This window comes from Artibeus jamaicensis, unplaced genomic scaffold, assembly GCF_021234435.1.
Source record: "Artibeus jamaicensis isolate MK-2021 breed Jamaican fruit bat unplaced genomic scaffold, CSHL_Jam_final contig_484, whole genome shotgun sequence".
In the NCBI taxonomy this organism is placed as follows: Eukaryota; Metazoa; Chordata; class Mammalia; order Chiroptera; family Phyllostomidae; genus Artibeus; species Artibeus jamaicensis.
In genome coordinates, this window is record NW_026521859.1 from 2,175,417 (window position 1) to 2,201,393 (window position 25,977).

The 25,977-nt window shown below is 41.9% G+C and overlaps 1 protein-coding gene across 1 annotated transcript in view; it reads right to left on the reverse strand.

The window, feature by feature from the left end:
• Window positions 1-1,767: 1,767 nt before the first annotated feature.
• LRRC1 (leucine rich repeat containing 1) overlaps window positions 1,768-25,977 on the reverse strand; it is a 143,680-nt gene continuing 119,470 nt past the window's right edge. The window contains exons 10-14 of the mRNA XM_053668353.1: window positions 25,656-25,739; window positions 14,259-14,374; window positions 6,364-6,536; window positions 5,348-5,484; window positions 1,768-3,229 (exon numbers count right to left, since the gene is read on the reverse strand). Of these exons, the coding sequence (XP_053524328.1) occupies window positions 3,071-3,229; window positions 5,348-5,484; window positions 6,364-6,536; window positions 14,259-14,374; window positions 25,656-25,739 (669 nt within the window). The 3' untranslated portion in view covers window positions 1,768-3,070. The remainder of the gene's footprint in view (window positions 3,230-5,347; window positions 5,485-6,363; window positions 6,537-14,258; window positions 14,375-25,655; window positions 25,740-25,977) is intronic.

A 25,977-nucleotide genomic window follows, 5' to 3' on the forward strand; every position in this document is an offset into this window, starting at 1 on the left:
TAACAAAGCTTTGGGTTCTTTAAAATGTCCTAACTGGCTCTTTGGGAAGTCGGGTAAGTCGACACCCATTGCTGCAGGGAGACTTCAGCTCTCTAGGATGTCACGGCCCTGGCAGCAGTGTGCCCGTGGCCTGCCGTCTACCCGCCACCCCAGGGAGTCCTGTCCGGCAGCATTCCTGCAGCCTCACCACACACCAGCCCTTGCAGTCACCTTCACAAGGTCACCACTGGCTGTTCGGAGTGACTTTCTGACAGGAGGAACTTTTCTCAGCCTCCACCCCACCCGCCAAGCATGTCCTCTGGGGTGAGGTCGACTTCACAGGAGGGCAGGGCTGCTCTGAATGGCCCCTGCGAGCGACTCCGCCCCCGCTGCCTCCCCTGGGATGTCCGACCAGGAAGCTCTGGGACACAGACGGGGCTGGCCCGGGGCCATTCCTCCTGCCTTTCCAGGAACATAGCAAACCGCCCAGGCCAATACTAGTTTCCGTTTTCTGACCTGTGCCTCTTTCCATCATCAATGACTTTTAGTATTTTACCCCGTCTAAATTCTGACAATTTTATCTGTTTAGGTGTAACTTCCCTACTAAGAAGAGGAAATAGGGGGCTATGAAAAAAGTGGGTGAACAGGTCTTACTAATGTTTCCTACGTTCACCTGTCACGCCCACAAGACCAACAGGCAGGGCCTCACCCTCCCTTTTCCTACCGGAGGGCCCTCGGGGGTGGGGGCTGACCTGCTGCCTCCCACACACTGCCCCAGGGGGGTCAGCCACCAGCCTCACAAGGAGAAGGTAACCTTTCACGTCATTAAGTTTCCCTCATAACATCAAGAGCGGGCTCCTTGGAAAAGGCGGCCTGTTCTCCGCTGGGTCTGACAGGGTGGTGCCATTGCCACGGTGCAGAAACCCAGGGCCCCAGCACCGGAGGGTGAAGAGCCCTGCAGGGCTGCCCTGCACAAACAGTGAAAAGTAACTTTTCCCTTTCAAGGAAGGAGGGAAACGGAATCTCAAAAACTAAAAGCAAAACAAGATAACCCAGGTAAAGGTGAAGAACAGGAGACAGGCCAAAGGAAACAAGTAATTAGGCACATGAAGTTTCTAGAAACATTTAAACACACATGCACCTCTAATCCACTAAAGCCATGATAAACTGAGTAGTAAAGTGTGGGATTTATATGAAAGAAACAAAAAAGAAACACTATGGAAGTTCTACTTGTTCTTCAAGGTCAAGATGGCTCTCCCCAAAGAAAACCAAGGCACTTCTCTATCAGCCCAGGAGCAGTGGCATCATCTTCATAAAGCAAAACCGACTTGGCCAAAATCTTAAACTGGAGAAAAGAAAATGGGTACTCAGATTAGGGAGCAAGGTATAAAACTGAGAAATCAAAATCCACGTATGTGCCAGGTACTTTCAACTCAATAAATAGATTAAATATATACACAAGTATACAAACAACCTAAGAAGTAAAGTGAATTCAGTAAATAGATGCATCGTAGTGAAAGATGGCTTTGAACCTGGTTGATTGAAAGCAGGTTTCTGAGGCCTCCACTTGGCTGGATGCTGCAACCCATAGCTCTAAGCCGGAGCTGAAGGCACCTGGGTCCTGTCCTGAGCAGGAGAAGGACCAGGGGTGCGGGCCCCACAGCAGTGAGTTCAAAACCGAGCAGGTGTGCAGGTGTTTCGTGGGAGGGAGCGCACTGCCAAAAATCTTGGCCACCTGCTCTCACTGGAATATGCGTGGTGATAATTAATTTTAAAAAGCTCTATGGCTAATGTACATGGTGACTTTATTTCATGGAGAGAGAACAAAAAAAACAACAATAACATGATTTTCCTAGACACCACATAGTGACTGTTATTTTTCATTCCTCTTTCATCACATCATATCAAAAAAAAATTCAATGGAAATACACCGATATATACCCCACACTCCTTAAATTAGCAGAATTAAAATTAAAGCTTGAAGCAGTATTTTGTACACTTTGATTTAAACTCTATTTACAAATTGCACTTATAAAGATAGCAATCTTTCTAATATAGTGTAGGTTATTTTGCTTTATTGTGGTTTTATATCTCAATATAAAACTTCTAAAGCTTTCTTCAGTAAAAATCATACTTTTGCAGTACATAGTTTATCCACTGAATCTGAAAACCAGTTTTCTCTTTTTGTGCTTTTCTGTTCTATCTTATTTCACGAATGGTACACACCTTCTGAGTAGGAATGACCAGACACTGCACTCACTATGAGAGACTCACTTATTAAAAGTTAAAGAAATGAAACATGGTGGCCTAATCCTTTGGTTTATCTTCTAAAAAGCATCCAATATAATTTACAAATCGGAGTAACTCTTCTTTTTGGTTAAGAACAAATTTGCTGGGCGGATCAGTAATTCAAATCCAACGCTGCTTTAAAAAGTGCCACAGTCCCAGTCCCGCCTCCCCGCACGCGAAGCCACCGTGCACGCTGGTTTGACACAACACAGGATACAGTAAGGCACAGTGTATGGTACAAATAAAAACAAACACTCCAGGATTTTTTTCCTGCACAAATACTAAAATATGTACCGTTTCCAAGATAAAATAACAAAAAAGAAATACATATTTTTGTTATGAAATACCTATACAAAATTTTAAAATTTACACCATCTGAGCTGCCAAAAAGGTTTAAAAAAGTATCGATTTTCCCCATACGTAAAACTATCTCTCATCAGTAGGCCCAAGAGAACTTGGGTTCAAAATGTCCCAGCACTTTGTGGAGGGAGGGGGACAGAAGTTCCCCGTCTTGCTCTCCCGTACCCCAATACAAGACAAAACAAAGGCAGACGTTTACAGTAGTGTATTCTACTAGTACAAACAACCGAAGTTTAGGAAAAGAAAAAAACCACACTGGGAGACCACTGGCTGACGGGGCAGAGTAAGGCACTTCCTTGCAGAGAGCAGTGTCCCGACACGTGTCGTGGGGAGCTGGTGCGCGGGGTTCTGGTGAAGGCAAAGGACCGCCGGGGGCTCCTCGCAGACGGGAACACCTCAACAGCAGGGGAAGACACGCGAGGTAAAGCCAGGAGGTGAAATCCTACACGGAAGTGGTCACTCGGTCAAGGGCATGGTTGACCTCGTTTTTGTTCGAGTCCAGCCCTTTAGCAGCATTCATGTCATTCCGTAAATTCTCCACTGTCTTCTTCATGTTCTTCAGTTCCCCGGGGTGTGGAGTGGCTCGCCTCAGCAGTGTTCTCTACAAACAAACGGTGCAGTGAGTGCTCTGGTTCTACTCCACTGCTCTCAAACACGCAGCCTCCGGGCGGCAGCCTTCCAACTCGGGCACTGAGCTGAGGGGCTGGGAAGGCTTTCTCTGGAGCTATGAGTATTTTCCAACTGCTTACAGTTAATGGGACATGAAGTGTCAACTATAACATACCTACTCAAGATACAGGACTACTTTCAGGATAAAAGAGTACTTTTTAAAATATGACATTACTGCATGATAACAATAAAAGTCTATGGACCATGAGAAAAAATAACATACAACATGTAACTGTGGTGGAAGAGAAAAAAAAAGACTAAGGGTTAAAAAATTCTACGTTAAAAATCACAATGAGCTCTATTTCCTGGAGTGGCTCTGGCTTCCTTCACCCTTGAGGCGCAGGAATTAAAAAGGGAAGCAAGAGAAAAGGACTTCTCTTCTTATTTTGCTGCTGTGTGTGCCATTTATGTCACCTACTAACAGAGACCATCTTCTTCTAATAGAGACCACAGAGCTAGAAGGGAAGTAACAGGGTAGGAGCAAAATTTTAAGTAGATAAAATCCCATTTGGTGACAGCTGAAATAAGAGACGAAGAGATAATCATTTAAAATCCAGCCTGTTTTGAGGGCTGCAAGTGCTCCTGAAAAGCTGTGCTTATGAAAATCCCAATTAGGAAGGAATTTAAGAAGCCAAAGTCAACTTGCAGGAACATTTCAAGAGCTGTCACTGACTCCTGGACATGTTGGGTGGCTGACGAACACTTTGAAGTATGGATATAAGGCTGAGAGGTGCTTTCAAATCTACCCCTGATTTCTGAATGAAGACTCAGTAATCCAACTGAGATCACAAGCATTCTGCACAAAGGTGAAGAGCAGAAGGGTGACATGGAAAAGAGAGAGAAGCTACAGCACATCGTGAAATGTGAACGGAGTCAACACAATACAGCTTTATAAATGGTGTGGGGGAAGATGAGATGAGACTTAATTCACTGGGAACAGCAACAAAGAAAAATCTGTTGTGGACCACTCTGCCTGGTTCTAGGAATTATAACTCTGCCCCCTATGGCTAAGGGCCAGGGACCACCTTTGGAATTTGAGGCGCAGGAGACAAAGCTTGTCTCTGGTGGCAAACGCTGCCTCAGTTTCCTCTCCCATGCCCCCAAAGCTTGATCAGAAGTCAATGACGGGTAAGACCCCTGACAGTGAGGGGCAACCTAAGCCAGACACAATCACTTGAGAGGCCATGATGGAAGGACTCAGTGGGATGGGAGGGCACTGCAACAAAGAACAATGGACTCTCCCCCCCTCACCCCCTGGCTTTGACAAAGCTGGAGTCCCCATGACCTCTGGGAGAAGCACTTCCTGGCTCTAATTCCATTAAGCCTGAATGCCTGATGGGGAGGGGTGTAGCTCCTTGCCTTGCCTTGCTAGAGCCTGTCCTGGGAAAAACCTGGCATCACAAAGACTTGCTGATAAACCTGTGAAATCTGCTCTGCTAAGAGTGCTTTCATTCATATAAGGGTCCGAGCAGGAAATTAGTATGTCTCCCAAAATTTTGGCAACCCCCTTCCTGACAGACACTGACTCAGACTAAGCCCTCAGGTTTCTTTGAAATGTTATCCACTGTTTGATCCTTGCCGCCCTGTATTCCTGTGTATTACAGCCCAATAAAAGCCCTTGGAGGAAGGGGCTCAAGGCCTTTTTCCCCTGAGAAACTGGCCACCTCTCCTCCCCAAGCAGATCACATCATGTCTCAGTCATGTTTACTCTCATCCGTGGCACATGGGGGGACTTTCGAGGAAAGTCGCCCCCACAAAAATCAATTTTAAGAAAGCAGTGGGGCAGGAGGGACAACAATAACAAAGAAAAAGAAGCACTGTGAACTAATCAAACAAAAAACCCCACAAAATTCCATCTGCCTTAAACACACTTGGTAAATCCATACCTAGAAGTACCTTGTTTTGTCTTCTAAAAATTCTAAAATGCTAAAGGCAAAAGAGCAATCAGACCAGTGAACACACAGGAAACCCTCATTAGGTGCCATTCTTCATCTTGGAAGGCTTTTACATTTTGAACTTCCACGGAGGCCCAGAAGGTCCATTTACAAACCGTTTCATTGTCGTCTTCGTCTTTCTCATCTTCCAGAAATCGGATGGCACTGACTCTGTTCACGGCGCGCTCATTCCAGGCCTCGTCGGAGACGTCGTTCACCAGGCTCTCCAGGGCCCCGCAGCGAGGCAGGTTCTCTGTCACGACAATACCATGTCAGCAGGGGCTCACGTTCATGACAACCACTAAGTAGTAATTCGAAAAATTAAAAACAAAAAGGCCTGGGACAGAGTTGCCCTTTCCCTTTCTTTATACTGATGCATATTCTTCTACTTGAGATCATATAAAATACCTGCTAAATTAATGTTACTATTTCGTTACGGAATGGCATAATAATTCAGAGTCCTTTTTCATGCTTCTCTCCTACCTACTAACTTCAAAAACTCCCTCATGAGAGTCAGGAGGCTGCGCGTGTCAGAGACCAGTTCCTGCCAGAGGAACACACTCTAGCGCGTGTTTCTCGGAGGGTCCGAGGGCGAGAAGGCCAAGGTGCCTCTGAGGGCCTTCCATTCAGGTGACGCCCGTTCTCCCAGAGCACTCCACTTCTCTTCCATCAAAATCAGCTCCCAGCAAAGGATTTACAGTATCCATTCGACGCTAGTGGGCATATTTTTAAAAACTACACATAATTTACAAATCAAAGATAAAATGACTCAAAACAACTCACTGGCCTAAAAACACTTTGCCCGCAGTGTTCTATACTAACCCTCCAAACCATCAGTGTGGATTTTCAGGACTATTTGTATTTTCACCCTTAGCTGTCACACACAACCTAAAGGGTGTTTAAGGAGTTTCGGACATGCTAAACAGGTGCGAGGGGTACTTTTCCTGTGAAGATGCAGGGGAACCTTCCCAGAGGAGACCCAGAGTGACCGCACATGGACTGGCTGAATTGGACAAAATACAGTCACATGTGACAGTGAGAGGACTGAGAGAGAGAGACAGAGAGAGAGAGAGAGAGAGAGAGAAATTCTTAACAATTCTTATGGCCAAGTGAACAGGGTCTGTGAATTCACCTGGGCAAGTAGGTTCACAAGGCAGCTGAGGAAGTAAGACACAGGTTAAAACCTTCTCTCCTGTGGTGAGGTCGGTGTCTGTCTGGAACGTGAGCAGAGGCTGGGACTGGTTGTCAGACAGCCACAGAGCCTTCAATTTCAAGGCCGTCAGAGACAAGGGCAGATGCAACAACCTGATTTAAAACGAACGAAGACATCAGGACCTCAAACGCTGTAATCAAATCAATTTCTGTCAATAACAACAGAAAACATTGAAAAACAACCTCCTGGGATTAGGTTCAACATTCTAGAAAATGTTACGTTTGTCATAAGATACCAATTTACTCTTTGCAGGCGGACTCTTCATTAGGTGACTGTGCCCCCCTTCCCATCAGCACCCCTAGGCCACAGGACAAAAATGAGGAACTTACAGAACCCATTTTTCAATCCTGTGCTAGGAGGTTTCAATCTAAAGAGAAAAACAAAGTCAGTGTAATTGTGAAAGCCCAGCTCTCTCACAGTCAATGGCAACCCGGTCACCGACGGGGCCGACAGAGCCCATGGGCTACCGGTTCCCAGTAGCACGTGGCAAATCAGAAGAAGAGAAAGGAGCTGCATGGGTGCTGAAGAATTTAAGTTACATTTAAAGGCTAAAACATTTTTTTCATGGACTCCATTTACTTTCTTTAGGGAGGTTAGTTCAGGTATTCCATCTTAAACCTTTACCTTTCAGTTTCTAGAGGCGCCCGCTTCTCAGACTCCTGGGTGGTAATTAATATCCACATTAGATTGTTTCAGTTTCAAATGAGGCAGCATATGCCAAGCATTTTAAAAGTTGTAATGGGACACCTGAAGATTAGTTCCATATTTATTCATACGTTTTCACAAATATTGCACAGCTTGGCTGCACCCAGTTAGAGCTACTCAGTAAAGACCACTGCCAGAAAACATGTGTCCGGCACTTGCCAAAGATTACCTTCCTGCAGTGACCCTCACCCAGGAGGGGACATACGGCAATGTCTGTAGACATTTGGTGGCGGTGCTATGGCCTCCAGCAGGTAGAGGCCAGGGAATGTTGCCAAACATTCTAAATGGATAGGACATTCCCCATACCAAAGATTTATCCGGCCCCAAATGCTAACAGTGCAAAGGGGGAAAACACTGCTTTAGTGAAAAACCAATGTTTTATGCAACTCTACTAATTCTCTTTGAAAACAACCAGACAAGGATATATCTGATAAAGTATTTCCAGTCTAAAGATGGCTCCATGTATTCCATTATGAATCCATCTTAGAAGTGACTTCATAAGCTTGATAATAATAAGCTATTCACACTCTGTTAAGTACTATAGAGGCATATTTTCTTAAAAGAAAGCTCTAGCCCATTAATCCCATAAAGAATGATAGGGCAGCATTTGTTTTGGGGTTCCTTCTTTGATAAAACTATACACCCACCTCCAGCTAACATATCCTTGTACAGGATAACAACCTATACGAGTGCATCTTATCAACAGATTAATATTGGATTATTAGACATATGAAATATATCCAATTTGAGACATATGTCTAATATGCCTGTTTTACTGTACTTTGCTTTATTGTGCTTCAGAGAGGTTGTATCTTTTATAAAATGAAGGCAGAGAAAAAATTACAACTAGCTTCACTGCAATATTCACTGTACTGAGGGTCTGGAACTGAGCCCACAGTTACCTCCAGGGTCTGCCTGGATGCCAGTTTCAATTAAATTATGGGAAATAAACTATAACTCTTGTAGAGATATGAAGGAAAACTGTACTCCAATATTATAAAACTAATCTAAGGAAACTGTAAGCGCAAACTGGTTAAGCTACTTTAATGAATGAAATAAAATATTCTCAAAGAATGCATAGAGAATAACAATTGTACTATCAATAAACTTTTCATAAGGACAATATGTTTTGCAAAGAATTTCCAATGTAAGAAATTACAAAGCTGAGAAAACACTTTCTTTCTGTAACAACGAGTCCCATGAAGACTGGTCCATCCCACACGTACGCTGGGTGGAAAGTACAGTGGACCAGCACCTCACGTGGGACCAGGTTTGAAGTCGATGCATGCACGAGAACTGCTTACGTGGAAGCACCCTGGAAAAGTCTCTGTGCATTACACATTACAGTATTCATGAATGAGCACCAAATTGGGCAAGAAATGCATATTTTTAAAATCCTAGAATCCACCCAGTGCAGGAAATACATGCTCAGACTGTGACAAGGACACCCCGGGGACCCAAAGGCACAGCAGAGCCCCAACTCCACGCCCCCTTGCTCCGAGCTGCCTGTGAGCTGCTCATGCTCACACAGCCAATGATCTCTCCCTCCACCCAAAGGCTGTTTGTTACACATACACGCAAAGGCAAGAGGTTAAAGACAGAAGACATGTATTTGCCGGGCACTGTGACAGGATTTTTAAAAAGACGTTAATACACTATGAAAGCTTAACATACACTAAAGTTATTTTTCATTTTACTGAACAAAAGGATAAGTTCTTTCAAGTATGTCCCTATTTCTTTTTTAAAGGAGTTAAGCTAATGTCTTCCAGAATGTTTCAAGCTTCAAGGTGGACAAGAAATCTATAGTCTGTATCTCTGGCCTTCTTCATCATGACAACATAAAGAAAAAAATTGAGATATGAAAGCTGACACAAAACACAGATACTCAAATATGGTCACTGTACCTTCTCAGACTAACAACTGGCTTCATAGCTAAATGCTAAAGCAAAGGTATAACCCTGGCTGGTGTGGCTCAGTGGACTGAGTACCAGCCTGTGAACCAAAGGGTTGCTGGTTCAATTCCCACTCAGGGCACATGCCTGGGTTGTGGGTGCCAGTGTGGGGGCACACAAGAGCAATCACACCTTGATGTTTTTCTCCCTCTCTTTTTCCCTCCCTTCCCCTCTCTCTAAAAATAATTAAAATCTAAAAAAAAAAGCAAATAAAATAAAAGGCCAGAGAGAGAACATCAATAGTAAATAGCTGTCTCTGAGGATGACAGAATCATATAGCAACAACTAAAATAGGTCACTGGGCTCTACCCTAACAGATCCATGTAAGATTAATTGGTCCAAATGCCAGTTTTCCTGCAAAGAATCCAAGTGCCAGCTTGAATACGGCTGCTGCTGACTGAGCCCAGACAACCCACAGGCTGTTCACAAGTGTCTTGTGGACAGAGGCGTCCTGTGATGTCAGAGAGAAAAGGACCCTGCCTCCTGCCCAGTCTGCACCCAGACGGTGCGGGATGGCAGGGCCGCTCACTGACGGCGGCCTGGGGGAGGAGACACACACGCTCCTCTGTTTCTCTTTGGTGAGACATCCCAGACACACCTGGAAAACAGAGATACTACACATCCCTGCTTTCCAGACGAGTTAATAATACATTTTTGGTTTATCCTGGCATCTTCTGTACACTACAGAACCAACACAGTAAAACAGAGCTCCATGTGTACACATCTCTGTGTTCTATTTAGGACCACATGCCCCCACCCCAAATAAAAAGCCCAGACGTACTACTTACATCGAGGGCACAAGGATGAAAGCAAACGAATGTGTGAACCCTGAGCCTCTCGTTTCTGGCTCTGGCCACGACCGACCCAACCTGAAGTGCCCTTCCCGTCCCCTGAGACACCACAGCAACTGCTGGTCAGATTTATTTAAGAACTAAACAGGGCCTACTGATTCATGTGACACTAAGTTTCCTAACGGTCGCATACTTTTTATAATTAAATGTTTCATGTTTGTTACCTCCTACTAGAACATCTAGTTTTAATGTTTAAAGATATATACAGAGGAAATAATCAGTGAAAAAAATAGCAATACCAAAATATCTAAGTGAAAGCCCCCTGTAACCCCAAGTCTCCACCTTTCCTCTAGTGGAACTACTATTGATATTTTGGTGAACTGCATTGATAAGTTTTTTAAAAAGCATGAACAAAAATGAGAACACTTATTACACTTGCTCATTATTCTGTATCATGGGCTTCCTGTGTCACTACAGAGAAACAGCTCCTTCTTTAATTGCTTGGAACTTTATAATAGAGCTATACTGCTGTTTCGTCTTTTACTATTTTTTAATTTTCCCAGCTTTACTGAGATATGATTGACATACAGCACGTGTAAGTAAGATGTGTAACATGATGATTTGATACACTTCTATATTGTAAAATGATTACCACAGAAGGCTTAACACCCCCATTACTTCACATAATCACCATTTTGCATGCATGTGTGTGGCAAAAACACTTAAGCATCTACTGTCTTGGCAACTTGCGAATACATAATACAGTACTGCAAACTGCAGTCACCACGCTGCCCACCGGGGCCCCAGCACTTGTTCAGCTCATGTTTAGATGTGCACCCTTTGGCCAGCACCTCCCCATTTCCCTCAAAACCCCGGCCCCAGGCCCTGGCAACCACATTCTACTCTCTGTTTCCATAACTTCAACTCTTTTAGATTCCACATGCAAGTAAAATCATACAATATTTGTCTTTCTCCATCTGACTTATTTCATGCCAAGGTCCATCCATGTTGTCATAAATGGCAAGATTTCCTTCTTTCTAATGGCTGAAAACTATTCCATTATATATCATATATGTGTTATACATACACACACACACAAATACACACACACCACATCTTCTACTGATAGATTCTTAGCCATATCTTGGCCATAATGACTGATGCTGCGACAAACATAGGAGTCCAGATATCTCTTTAATACTGTGTTTTCATTTCCTTTGGATATATAAGGTCTGTCCAGAAAAAGTCCAACCACTGTTAATATAATGAGAAACGTTTGCACAACATCCATTAAGCCTGAAAGCCAAGGAAAGTGGACTGGAATGCACATATGTGAGCAATGACGACTTCACTGTACTAGCCAGTGGGGGTGATAGATGCCACTGAGTGAGCATGTGTACTGTGTGGTCATGGAATTCAAAATGATTGAGCAACTAGAGCAACTAATCTGCATCAGATTTTGCATTAAGCTTGGACATTCCTCTGCAGAAACTATCCAGAAGGCCTCAGCTATGGGCAACTGGTAATTGACAGCTTTACACAACATGCCTGCTCACGCATCACGTCTCCTGCAGAGTTTTCTGGAGGAACATCAAATCACCCAGGTGACTCAGCCTCCGACGAGTTCAGGGGCACCCAGATTTGGCATCCTGTAACTTCTGCCTTTTCCCCAAACTAAAATCACCTTTGAAAGGGAAGAGATTTCAGACTGTGAATGAGATTCAGGAAAACATGACAAGACAGCTGATGGCAACTGGAGAACTGTGTGAGGTCCCAAGGTGCTTACTTTGAAGGGGACGGAGGCTTCCTTGACCTAGGTACGATGTTTCTTGGATCTTCTTCAACAAATGTCTACTTTTCACATTGTGTGGCTGGATAGATACCTTCTGGACAGACCTCATATACCCAGAAGTGGAACAGCTGGATCTTATGCTACTTCTAATTTTAAGTTCTTAAGGAACCTCTATACTATTTTTTATAGTGCCTACACAAGTCCACCTTCCCAACTAACCATGCATAAGGGTTCCCTTTTCTCCACTTCCTTGTTATTTCTTGTCTTTTTCATAATAGCCATTCTAACAGTTGTGATATAATATCTTTTAATATTTTTAAATCAATTTTTTGTATTATAAAATTCAAAGGTGTAAACTATTTCCCCACTGACAGCCATTGTTTCTAGTATTGGGTACACTAACACTGTGAGGAAGATCCTCAAATACCCAATTTCGTGTATTTGGTGGATACTCCTATGGGGATGAGTCTGAGAAACAAAGAAATGTCCCTGCGAGTAACTGATGCTATGAGACACTTCCTCTATTACTGTACCGCAAGATTGATATTTTGTTTCCAAGTGGCATTATATAGTTATCCTTGCTGTAACTCACTGCACCAAATTTATCAAAGACAATTTTTGGAAACTAAGGCATAGTCTCCTTGTGCCGTTTGCGGTTTTGTGTGCCTCAGAGAAGGGCAGAGACTTCTCTCATACTTGGTGTGATTTCTCACGACGTGAGTGACATTTCTGCAAGCTGAAAAGCTGACATGGTAGTCCTATGTTTTTATTAGTTTCTGTACTTTAAAATAAGTAGTAATTAAATATATTAATAGGCTTAAAATTTGGTCATTAATCTATATATATATGGAATAAATGACATACTTAAGTGACTCAGATGACACCTATGTAACTCAACTTTTTAATTGGCTTTTCTCCACCCTGGCTCTTCTCTGGAGAACTGGAGAATGAAACCTTCAGTCTGGAGAAAATCTGTTTTTAGACATTAGAGCCATCTTTCCACTTAAGAACTAGTGGTGCAAATTCATGCTCATCAGGAAAGCAAGAACCAGGGGAGGGTGGGGGTCACTGAGTTTCTACTGCTGGAGGTGAGAGGTCAGGAAACCACCCTTCGCAAGCTTTAAATCGCATATTAGGCTGAAGTGCAACAAAAATGCAACATTCGACTCATTAATCCAGTGTTTTCAGTCACTAGTTAGTGGTCTTATGAATCTATTAAGATGTCCTGAAAGCATTAACTTTAAAAGGGTGAGCACTCTTGAGGCCATAACTCATCTCCAGGTTCCTGCTGAGTGCTGCTGTTTACTCAGTGCCGCTGTCTATACTCCATTAGCGAGAATGAAAAACGGCAGGTGAGCCCGACCTAAGTGACCAGCTAAATCGGCACTTAGGACACAATCCCCCAGACACTCTGGATCATCTTCCCCTGCTCCGCACTCTGTCTCCTATCTAACTCTACAATCCTCAAAAGCAGTTTTTAATTACTCTTGGCAGTGCCGCCTGTGACACACAGCATTTCAAAGGGGCCTGCTATTAGTGCTGCAAAACTAACATTTTTAGCATTTTCCCAGGTATTTACTATGCACCAGGTGCTGTGAAAGGACATGATACACTGGCACATTAACCATAACATCCAACTTTAGGTTTAGGAGGATTACATACATGGAGACAGACAACTAACAGTGCTGTGTTAAGGGTAACAAAAAATGCAGATTCAGAGAAAGAAATGCTTTCTGGAGAAAGTAAAAGCATAAGTGATGAAGAATAAAAGTAGGGAAAAGAGAAGAAGGTCCGAGCTAGACAGAACAGCTTGTGTAGACTCAGGTGAAAGAAAGTGCATATGATATTTAAGGTGATGAAATTGGTTCAGAAGAGATAAGACAAATCAATATGCTACAAAGGTGAAGAGAAGATATACTCTGGAAACTAGTGGGTGAATAGTCCAACATGCCCTCTGACCCCAGAACTTGAGAAATGGTGCTGCTACGATCCTGAGGACACTAGTCTAATGGCTCTTCACTTTTTTGGATTAAGCATCACTTGGCAATTCTGACATTACTTATGGATCCTCTTGCCACGGAAGTGTCCCTGAATGCAACCTGGCTAACAATTTCAGAGGGTTCAGAATCACTAGCAAAGCATCTCAAGACCCCTGACTGAGAGTCATTCAAGCTCATTTTTTAGATGAGGAAACCATGAGGCCCACATGACTTACAAAAGCTAGGGTGAAACCTACGTCTCTCAGTTCTCGGGCAATGCTCCTTCCCTGACATCACCGTTCTGCGCCTTCCCTGACATCACCATTCTGCTGTTCTGGGACTCACGTCTGCAGCAACGTCCCCCTGAACTACGAAATACCCCACGCCCAGGCTGTCCCTGGCCCTCTCTACCCATCGGGCTCAGGCACTGCACCACCTGCACTGGAAACTTCCTGAGGCCCAGGTCATTCGACTCCCTTGTATGTTATTCCATCAGATGAAGCAAGGCAAGAAGATGGCAAGGCCGAGTGGCCAAGGCTGAGGTATGTGAACATTTGTTTCTTTCTCTGAGGCAAAGCAAACAGAATATGCTTACCTGTTCCCTGCCACATCCAGGACGTGAAGCTCTGTGGCCTGTGACACCTCAGCAGGTATCCGAGTTAGTCTGTTGTCACGCACGCAGAACACAGTGAGGCTGCAGCACCCACCGATCTGCAACAGGGAGGAAAACACATCATGTTTCCAGGTTTTGGGGGGAGAAACGGTGGTGGGCTTGTTTATCAAATGGCAAGAAATGACACATAAAATTATGCCACATGATTTTAAGTCTCACTGATGATCAACTATGATTAATTTAAATTACAGAAAACACTGAGTGGTCCAATGTGCTTGTAAAATTCCCTATAAAACAGTAAACACACATGTTCTAAATTAAATCAAGAAAATAAACAAACAGTTCAAAAATTTCATTCTGGAAAGGAGTTATTTTCCACTGCTGCAGTGCAACTACATCTCTTAAATACGTTAACCAAGCACACAGGTCCAGACAAATATTATTGGGCCATATGGAGGTTTAAGAATTCTAGGTTTCAAAAGTTAGGCCAAAGATCAAAAGCCGCACCCCTGAAGACCTGTCCATTACACTAACTTCAGTGTTCTCAAGTGTTTCAGTTTATTAAAAAGGGGGGGGCCTCATCTGATAAATGATACAGTACATTAATTTCCACCACACAACTTTTAATACCTTCCATTCATCACTTAATACGGTAAATTCCTTTTCCTTTGACCAATGAAAAATCAACAAAATTTTAGCTGATAGTGAATTTGGTAAATGCATATATTAATCTCATCGGCTATCATCTACTGGTAAAAGCATATATTAATACCTACATCGCACCAAATTTGATGATCACTTCCTTTCTTTTTTAAGCAAGCAATTCAAAGGTAACTGAGCTTCATGTAAATCTGGTCTTCAACAAAATACATAAACACAAAAGAATTCAAGGATTTTCTTGAACAAATTGGCTGTGGTTTCTACAGTCAGGCAAGCTACACTGAGGGGCGAAGAGTAACCGACCCAGCATTCTGCAGGAACCCATACAGCGCCACATTCTTCCTGTGCTCACTGTCCGCGGAGTAGCTGCTGGGAAAGGCTCATGAAAGGACCTGCTGATGTCTCTGTGACACATGGGAAAATACGCCACGGCCTTCCCCTTGCTGAGGGGCAAAAGACTTGATGGAATCTTCAGTGATGTCTGAATATAGCTTCTGACCTTTTCTATTTATGATTCTGGTTAGTATATGTATAGGTCTTAAAAAGCAGAATGCGTACTTTCTGAAACTGCTACACAATCTCCTTCACACAAAATCTTAGTATATCTTCCTTTTGGATTAATGTAAAGATTTTGAAATAATATCTTTAACCACAGTGTTTAATCATAATGGATATAAAAGAAAAATAAACAGAAGAAAACACAGACTAACACTCATCTCTTATCACTGGGAAAATACCACGATATGAAGAAAGGCTTTGAGATTATCCCCTTCATTTCTCAGTATTCGCATGTCCCGTCAAAACGGGCTTAGTCACTGTCCCCTTAACATACGTCTTACATTTCTGGTTCAGTTCTTCCCTATAGAAATGCCCTTCTATTTTACCTTTCTAAATCTTACCAATTAACCAAAATTAGCTACACCTCCTCTACTTCACAGTTTGCAGAACCCCCTGGGCCACACTGACACACTGCCCGCTCTCTGCGCGGCTTTCACAGTACTGGTCTGTCCAGACCTCTGACCGACCCTCTGACTGAGCTGCTGTTTAATTTGTGCACTTATATATAATCAGGATGCCTGGCGAGTGTAGTACCCATTCTATCTACTCACCTGTGAAGGCTATTTACCAACCAGCCTTTCTCATTTAGGTATGTTTATATGTTTGTATTTATTCATTTACTTCCTAGTGAAAGACTGCTACTTAAAGTTATTATCTGAAGCTGTACACAGCATTTTTCTTCTAGAAAGAATCACTTAAGTGGCCTCCCTTACATTTCATCAATACAGGGCCCTAATACCGTGTCCAAAAAGGATCTTCTGTGGGGCTAAGGCATTCTTCCCTCCCTTGGCAATGGCAATCATCGAGTTCCACCAGGTGCCCAGGAATATTATAGAAAAAAAGAAATCAAAACGTTGAATCTTTGGAGAACTGACACGATTAGATTATCTCAGAGACGCTGAGATGGTCCCAACAAAAACCTACTCACGGGAAGACTCCAAGGTCTTCGTGGAGAGGTACCTGCGCCAGAGCCTGGGCTCACCAGGGAACAGTGGCCTGCCTCAGCCCCGCTGTCCCCTTCAGGGAGGCAAAATGGCCAGTGTCAGTTACTCTCACACATGGCCCTCCTGATGGGACAACAAGCTCCTGGAGGGTGGACAGAAACGAGACTACAGTGTGATTCTGGGCACCGTCATAAAGTCCACTATCCCAGCCCCTGTAGGATACCTGTTTGGGGTCCTACTGCTCTTCCATGTGGACATTTTCAATTTGTATCATGTGTATATACTATTTTTTAAATAATTAACTGGTTAAGCTTTATCAGGAAGGGCTCTAAAAGTTTTCGGAGCAGTAAAACTTCTGAACAAATGATCATTCTTTAAGTGTTTGGGGGGAAATAATGTGACCTCCCCATGGAGTGTGTGAGCTGTTATTGTGCTTATAGTTTCTTTTTTTGTCTTTTTCCTCTCTCTGATCTCATACAAATTTGAGGTGTAAAAGGATGGAAATAAATTGTATTCACCAGCCTCCTAAGCACTCTGGGTTGTCAAAGCCAGCAGAGTGACCTCTGATCTCTATTGTCTATGGTTTTTGGAAAACAATGCTAACAAAAAGCCGGTGTTGTAACTCGCCAAGGTCACGTGTCACTCAAACAGTGCCCTCTTACCAAATCAGCCAAGAAGAGATGGCACAAACCCTGGCTTTTAGAAAAGATTACCAGAAGTCAAAATCATAACTCAAAAGACACAGTTCTTCACAGATGTCAGAGGAGTGCGGGGCAAAGCGGGGAGTTCGTGCTTTGAGATCACATGCACCTGGATGAGAGTCTAGGCTTGATCGTGTTTTGGGGGAGTGAATATATTATTTTATCCAAAAATAACAGTAAGAGTTCAATTAAATGAAACCACAAATATATTGGGTTGGCCAAATAATTTGTGGTTTTTTTTCTGAACAATGGCCCTAGCAGTGCTTAGCTGTCTTTAACTCCACTCAAAAAAATGTTGTTAAATGGTATTGTGACAGCTGTTGTATAAGCGTGAATTTTTAAAAAACATTTTCAAAATTGGTGAATTTTTATGCAGCCATTTTAATATTGTAGATGGAAGAAGATATGCAACATTTTCAGGGTATTATGCTTGGTTATTTCAAGAAAGACAAAACTGCAGCTGAAACACACAAAAAAAAAATTGTGCAGCCCTGGCTGGTGTAGCTCGGTGGATTGAGCGCGGGCCTGCGAACCAGACAATCGAGGTTCGATTCCCAGTCAGGGCACATGCCTGGGTTGCAGACCAGTTCCCTGCAGGCCAGTTCCCAGCAGGGGACGCACGAAAGGCAACCATACATTGATGTTTCTCTCCCTCTCTCCTTCCCTTCCCCTCTATAAGACAAAAAAAAAATTGTGCAGTATATGACACGTTTGATGTTGTGACTGACGAACACGTCAAAAGTGCTATGAGAAGCTTCTCGGTACTACTGCCACTTTGGCCAAATACCTCTTTGCTGTGGGGCTGTCTCACATATTGCAAGATGTTTGGCAGCACCCCTGGTCTCTGCCCACTAGAAGCCAATAGCAGGAGATAGCTGACATACTCAAAATCTCCATATCAATAAAGTAATTGGTGAAAATGAAAAGTTCTTTTATTTTACAGAAAAAAACTAAAAGGGACTTTTTTGGACAACCCAATAATTTAGTGTGCATCATAGAACCAGTCTATTGCTATTGCCAAATAAATGTGGTAGGTACTGTTTTTCAAAGAAGTGAAAATCCCATATCCAAATGAAAAGGTCAATCACCACTCGAGTGGCTACAGACTACTATGCTGAAGGGGCGCTGACGCTGTGAGCTCTTCCCTGAACCCACCTGAACCTGAACTCTTCAAAACATTGTCTCGCATCACCACCTATGCCCCTTCTGCCCCCTCCCCTGCAATCACCACTCCGCTGGCCTTGTCCATGAGTCCTTTCTCTTTCTGCTCAATCGCTCCACCCCCTGACCTCCCCCCACCGACAGAGCTGTTACCCGGCTCTCCATCTATGAGTCTCTCTCTCTAATTTGCTTGTTAGTTTGGTTTCTTCATTAGATTCCACATATAGGTGAGATCATACAGAACTGTCCTCCTCTAACTGGCTTGTTTCGCTTAGCATAATGTTCTCCCAGTCCATCCATGCTCTCACAAAAGGTAAAATTTTCTTCTTTTCTTACGGCTGAGTAGTATTCCATTGTGCAAATATCCCACAGTTGTTCTATCCACTCATCTACTGATGGGCTCTTGGGCTGCTTAAAAAATAATTTTTTTTAATATTGAAAAAAAAACTTTTATGGGACAAATAATCTAAATGTGAGATAATAAGAGGAGTACACAAATTTCTAATGGCAAAAGAAAGTAATTGTCAAAGAAGTAATCTGAGTATTAGCCTGGTAAAAGATGAAAAACCTATTCTGTTTGAGAAGGATTAAAAAGATAAAGTATGTGAGGTAGTAGTTGAAGGGATTCTCTCCATGTATTTGATTATTTAAAATTCAGAGACAGAAAATTAAGCAAAACTTATTTTATAGATTATATTATGGTATATTCACTATCATTTAAGTCATAATGTTATATAATGCTCTACAAAAAGTTTTAAAAAGCCATACATAAATAAATAAATAACACTGTCTCCTTGACAATGTATCACAATGATATTTTGTGTTAACACCTGTGAAGAATTGGTATGAGTTTAGTGCTACATTATTTTTAACATTCACATATATTTTCACTTTCTCTTTTGGGTTCGGGAAGGAAGAGTTTACAGGCTCCTTAAAGTAGCCATTAGAAAAAAAATGTCTATATCACTTAGCAATTCAGGGAAGCAGAGTCACTGTTTAAATAACTTATTACCAGTAACGTAGGAAGCTGGTATTTTTAAACCTCCCTCAAACCACATAATAGCACTTTTCCAGGATCCAAGGGGTTAGACTTGGGTCCTCTGAGAATTACAGATTATAGCTGAGAATCCTTGTTTAGCTGTTTTGTGTCTCTGAAGTCAAGATGATACTGTCCTCACCCGTCTGTTACTGATGTAATCCATCTCAAGGAGATGGGACCTGCAGACCATTAAGCAAACCTTTAGTTAGGTCACCTTTCACTAAGTATTAATTGCCTGCAGGTTACTTTACCCTAGAGAAGATAATCAGACAGATTCAACGATTCAAAGACAAGCCTACCTTTGTCTGCCTATATTCCCTTGTGTGAACGCCTGTCTTAAGCATAAAGGAGCTTTCACTCCCCTCTGCATCCTCCCTTCAATACCATTTGTGACAGAACTACACCCACATTTCAGTGGCAAAAAGGAAAATGTACAATAAGCAAAAATCTGGTGAAAATACAATTTAAACAGAAATATTATGATGTGTAATTTTAGAAATCAAAGACTATTTTTGGCCTTTTCAAAAACATCACAATCTGTGGCATATTATTCAAATGTTCCCCACATCATAAATATTTTGGAAACCCCATGGTTTTGGGACTCTGAATTGTTGGGCCACTGACATCAAAATATCCAGTAATAGCTATGACACTCTTCTTTTTTAATTATAAAAAAGTAACTTATGTTGACAGGAGAATAAAACTCTTGCACACATACACACATATAATGGGTAAGTTATTTAACCCCTCTCAGTTTTACAGCTTGTTAGATATTGATAATGATTTACCTACACTTCACACAACTGTTGCAAAAATTAAACCAGAATAAGCATAAAAGCGAACGGTGCCTAGCACGTGTCAGCTGCCCAACTGTATATGCTTGCACCGTGCTAGGAGACATTAGCTGCTCCTGTATGCACTGTGAGAAATGGTCTTGTGCATCATTCTTAGTGCATATCCATAATTGTGCCCTTAGGATCAAGGTCCTAGAAGTGGAACTGCAGAATCAAGGGGTGTGCACATTATTTAGGTTTTTAATACTATTACCATATTCCCTACCAGAGAAGACATAATAATTTATGCTCCCATAATAACATGCACTTCCCTGTAGCCTTGCCAAAACTTAGTATCATTATTATTACCATTTTTAAATCCTGGAAATCTGATAGGTCAAAATGCTTCCATGAACATTTCCGTGAATATTGATGGGGCTAACATTTTTTCATATTTATAGCCATTTCTGTTTTTTTCTTCTAAGAGTCATTTACTGGGAAGATCCACTTTGCTACAGTGGGAGCATCTTTTTCTCAATGATATGAAAGAACTTCTAACAGAGTTAAGAAGAGAACGCATTCATTTGCACTGTTTAAGTGCCCCCCTCCCCGCCAGGCTGTCTGTGCCTTCTTAAAGATCAGAAATCTCATTTTTATATAGACAGATGCATCAGCTATTTCTTTTATGACTTATTTCCTCTTTCAAGTTTAGGAATGCTTTCTCCACCTTGAAATCCAATGGTCAAGTATAGTTTATTCTAGTATTTCTAGATTTTATATCTTTTATTTAATAATATTTAAAATTAATAGGAATAGTCTAAATTATTCACTAAAATAATTTTAAATTGTAGTAAGAAGGCAGAAAGCTATCCATAAAATGCATACTTGATCACTAGAGACATTTCTGAATACCACAGTAACATTTATGAGTAATTAATGCTGACAGGTCACCTGATGAAGAAAACCTTTGATGAATGATCTGCAAATCCTATCTGTCTCATTTGACTGGCTAGGTGTGATGTAGTTAGGGTCACTGCCATTTTGACTTCATGCAGATGAAAGGCTGGGGCCTAAACTTGGAAATGTACTCAATTTCTTCCAGTCAGAAACTCTTTAAGGTGCAGGCTGTTTAAAGTTAGGATTTGTTTGGGGAGCATTACGAAGTCACTGGCTGTCTTTCATCACGCCCACAATCACACACACACTGACACCCTGTCTATCGGCAAGTCACACCGCAACACGGTCTCTTCTTCATTCTTCCCTCTGCCAAAGCTATGAGATTTTTAGGGGACCTCCTTTTCCCAGAAGTATACATACTTAAGCGACAAGATGAAAAGTAAAAGATACAAACAAGTTGCGTGAAAAATCAGAAGCATGCCACATGTAGCACATAAAGCCGATCTAGCCTTTCCATCAGAGACAAAATGGTGCCAACAAACTGGAATTTAGTGAAGACAGATGAGCTGCCAAGTTATGCCTTTGAGAGTTTCTGAGTAACTCAAAATGTAATTCATAGAAAAGCATTCTCTTGAGAAAAATGATCTGAACAAACTGACATAACAAAAAAGGTTCCAGGCCATGCAGTCATTTAAAAAAAACTGAGTTTAGAGGAAAATGCCCAACATTTTACAATGAAGTACACACAAAGCAGTCAGCCGATTTGGGTCTTCATGCACTTATGAAGCAATGGCAGTTAGAGATGCAACTGTGGTCTGAACAATACTTACAAGAGAACAAGTTTACCTGACTTTTCTAAATTTCCAAGCAGCTAACAATTAAGAAAACAAGAGACATTCATTGATTTGCAAATGTTTACCACAAATAACACCACGAAACACAAACAATCTATTATTGTGACCCACACAGTACAAACATTTTCCCCTCAATCATTTGGGAAAAAGTGCAAATAAATGCTGCTATACACTGAGAAGCTGTGCTATAAAATTGATAATATACAATACTATCAAGTTTTTAAAAAGACAAAAACTAGGAAGAACTACACAGACCAATGGCAATTAATACAACTATGGATTTTTGGCATATAAATTAAATTGGTCAGCATTTCTGTTTAGGTATGTCATGCATGCAACGTAACTGCTCAAGAGAAAGTAGTAAAGTTTTGAAAGAAAAGAATCCAATCAGAAAAGTGCAGAATTTGATCAAACTGTATCAAGGTTGGAGACAGAACGAGCATACACACACACACACACACGTGGTCACTGGGCATAAGCCACATGCACACCCACACACACACCACACACGCACAGGGCCGGAGGGTCTACCACATTCACTGCACAGACTCATGGCGTGATGGTGCAGCCCGACCAACATGACGCAATTTGAGGTCAGGAGGCCCTGGGGGACTTGGCTGCTCAGCCCCAACGGTCAGAGGCAAGCGTTCAACCACTTCTGCTGGGTTACCAAGCTGTGACCCGCAGCAGAAGTGGAGACAGATGCTCAGTGCACTTCCTGCTCTGGGAGCTCAGTGTGTGAGTAGGAGGGAAGGTGTGCTAGAGAAGATCCAGCTCCCAAAAGCCTAAACATTCTCCACTTTATCAGGCAGCTGACACAACAGGCACAGACTTCATTCCTTTATCAAACTCTGGATGCCAGAAAACCACTCGTAATTTCTCAGAAGACGAATAAAATGTGATAGCTAACTAAAATGCTTTGAAGCTAGAAACACTTACACTTTTGAAATCATGAAAAGCTGTTCCTAGTAACTTTATGCAGACACACAGCAGGCACTAGACATAACCCTCTAAAAAGAAACACGAAGTATGGGTTTCGGTCTCTTAAAGTGAACAGAGGACTGACCCTACAATGATGGCGACAGCCTTGCAAAAATAAAATTCTGAAGCTCTTGTCTGGAAGGTATGTGTTCCTTTCAAAGAAAGAACCAAAAAAGAGAGGGAGGGAGGCTAGGGGTGGGTGGTGAAAGTGGGGATTGTTAACACTATACTTTAAACTGCTCTCTTTGGTCTTCTCCTTGAAATATCCCTAAAATGTATTAATTTTCTACAATGTCCAAACTAAAGATAATTTGGCTTTTATTTTAACCAAATTATGGTCCTGCCACACTGCAAGGTCACACGGATGAAAAGGCTGGGCTGAGTCAGTAGTAGCTGAGCGGCCACACTGTTTCTGGCCAGTGAAAGCACAGTGAGCTGGCTGTGGGAGCACACCTTTTCAGCCCAGTCCTACAGACTCCCAGCTGTAGAAGCCTAAGTACCGAGAGCTCTTCGTTGGCCTCAATTTCCCCATCTGTGAAATGAAGAAACCCCCATGACCCTCAAAGCTGCTGTGAGGATTCAGTGAGTTAACATACATGAAAGCACCTAGTCAGCACATGGTGCTGAGGAAGGAATACTTTCTACTTCTCTGTGTGTATGTGTCCAATCTATCACCTGTCTATGTGTACTATTCGACAAGAGTAAAATCAATGTTCAGCTCTGTGTTCTGGTTTATCACTTAGAGCCTGGAACCAAAATGTTTTAATTAGCAGAATCTCTGAGTTGTGTCCCAATTATGTTGAGATGCAGACTGAAAAGAATTGGGAACAGTTTTATTTACAGGCCAGTGTTCAGATTAAGGATGTGTCAGAATATGATCACATTTATTAGGCTGGCCAAAAAGTCCATTACTTTTTTTTCCATATGATGGCTCTAGGAGTGTTTAGTTGTCTTTAACTTCATTCGAAACAATTTTGTTAGACTGTATCATGACAGCTGTGATATCAGGTTGCATTAAAAGCAAAAAAACATATAGACCTGGCTAGTATGGCTCAGTGGATTGAGTGCTAGCCTGCAAACCAAAGGGCTACCAGTTTGATTCCCAATCAGGACATGTGCCTGGGTTGCAGGCCAGGTCCCCAGTAGGAGGCACATGAGAGGCAACCACACAACGATGCATCTTTCCCTCTCTTTCTTCCTCCCTTCCTCTCTGTCTAAAAATAAATAAACAAAATCTTTTAAAGAATTTATCAAATTGGTGAATTTTTGTGCAGCCATTTTAACATTGAAGATGAAAGAAGATACACAACATTTTCAGAGTGTTATGCTTGATTATTTCAGGAAAGGTAAAAATGCAACTGAAATGCAAAAAAAAAAAAAAGATCCATGCAATATATGCAGAAGGTGCTGTGACTGATCAAATGAGTCAAAGGTGGTTTGTGAAGTTTCTTAGTACTACTGGTATCATGGCCAAGTAACTCTTTGCTGTGGGGCTGTTTTACCCATCGGAAGATATTTAGCAGCACCCTTGGCCTCTACCTACTAGAAGCCAACAGCAGGCTATGTGAGAGAACCAACATATTCAAAATACTCAAATCAATAAAGTTACTGGTGAAAATGAAAAATGTGTATTTCATAGAAAAAATTAAATGGGCTTTTTGCCCAACCTAACATAATAAATGTCCTTGTGCTTCCATTCAGGAACGCTTGCTGTCCAACGCAGGGAGCAGACTGAAACACAGGGCAGAGCACCAAGATGAGAAAAGGAAAGAAAAAATCAGGCCAAGTTCAGACACCCTGAGAAGTATCCCAGCAAACTAAGAACCCTCAAGTTCTGGAGGGTTAGATGGTGGCTTTGAAATTATTCCAAGACAAATGTTGGAAAGAGTCAAAACAGAGAAACACAAAGGAAATTGCACCTGGCCCGTGTTTATATCACACCACCCCACGCCTTTTTATGCAAGGCCCTGACAAAGGGGAATGGACTCACCAACATCTGATGGAGGGAAAAATGGTGGCTTACACTTACTTTAGGCTATGTTGCTAATAAAAATTCATTTAATAATAAATTTTTACTGCTAATAAAAGCTCAACACTACCCATCTCAAGTTCTCCTAGTTCCTAGCAGAAAGTAAGCCTTCTTTCTAAACAACATACTAGACACCATTGTTTAATATGCAATGGACTTCTCGTTTTCAGCATTTTAACCTCCCTGACAGAACTTAGCCTCTAAGCCCACAAAGCTATTCTCCCCAATGGACAGTGGCTGTCTCATTTCTTCTGCTTGAAGCACTGACAAGAAAAAAAATCCTAAAAATCTGGCTGTGCTTTCCATCTGCCTTCCTCTAGGTGAACGCTTTCGAGAAGAGTTCCTTCACTCTCCTGGATGTGGATACTGCCCAGGGTCCGTCTCTGCCCGGAAATAGGGTTGCATCAAGATCCATTTTTGTAATTTCAATGGCTATGGGGTAGTTTAGTTTCACATTAAATTCGATCAAATCTGAAGTCATCCATTTCCTCTGCCAAAATCCCAAATCGCCCATCTCAGTCGATGGCGTCACTGATCTCTATGGGTCAAGCCCAAAATGTCAATCTCTCTCTTTCTTAAAGGAAAGACACCCACCTATTTTCTTCAGTGTTACTCATGATCACTCTTTGATATACTTCCTCCAACCATCTCTATACTCACAGATGAGAATACATGCCTTTGAAAAACACCACATAAGTCTTTAAAAAGTACTTGACATTTCTGATCCCTTCTGTGTTATTTCTTGGTAATTGTTACTTTATTAGTTTTTTTAAAGCACATACCTCTTTGGGTAAAGACACTAATTTATTTCTGTCTGCATTCAAGTTGCTCAACTTCTTAAGTTTTCCAATGCTTTTAGGTAAGGTCTGTTAAAATAATATTTTTATTATTAACTTTTAACACAGCACAGTACAACTGATCTTTTCAAAAACATAAAGAACATAATTTCATCCAGTAACAGCCATAACATTTCTTCCTGAACATCAGATATTTGTAAACTGCACTCGGAGGACATGGGATGAAATGTTTTGCATTTCACTGGGAACAGAGAGACACCTGGTAAAAAGGAAATGAAGGTTCTTCAACTCAAGTGAGAATTTAATT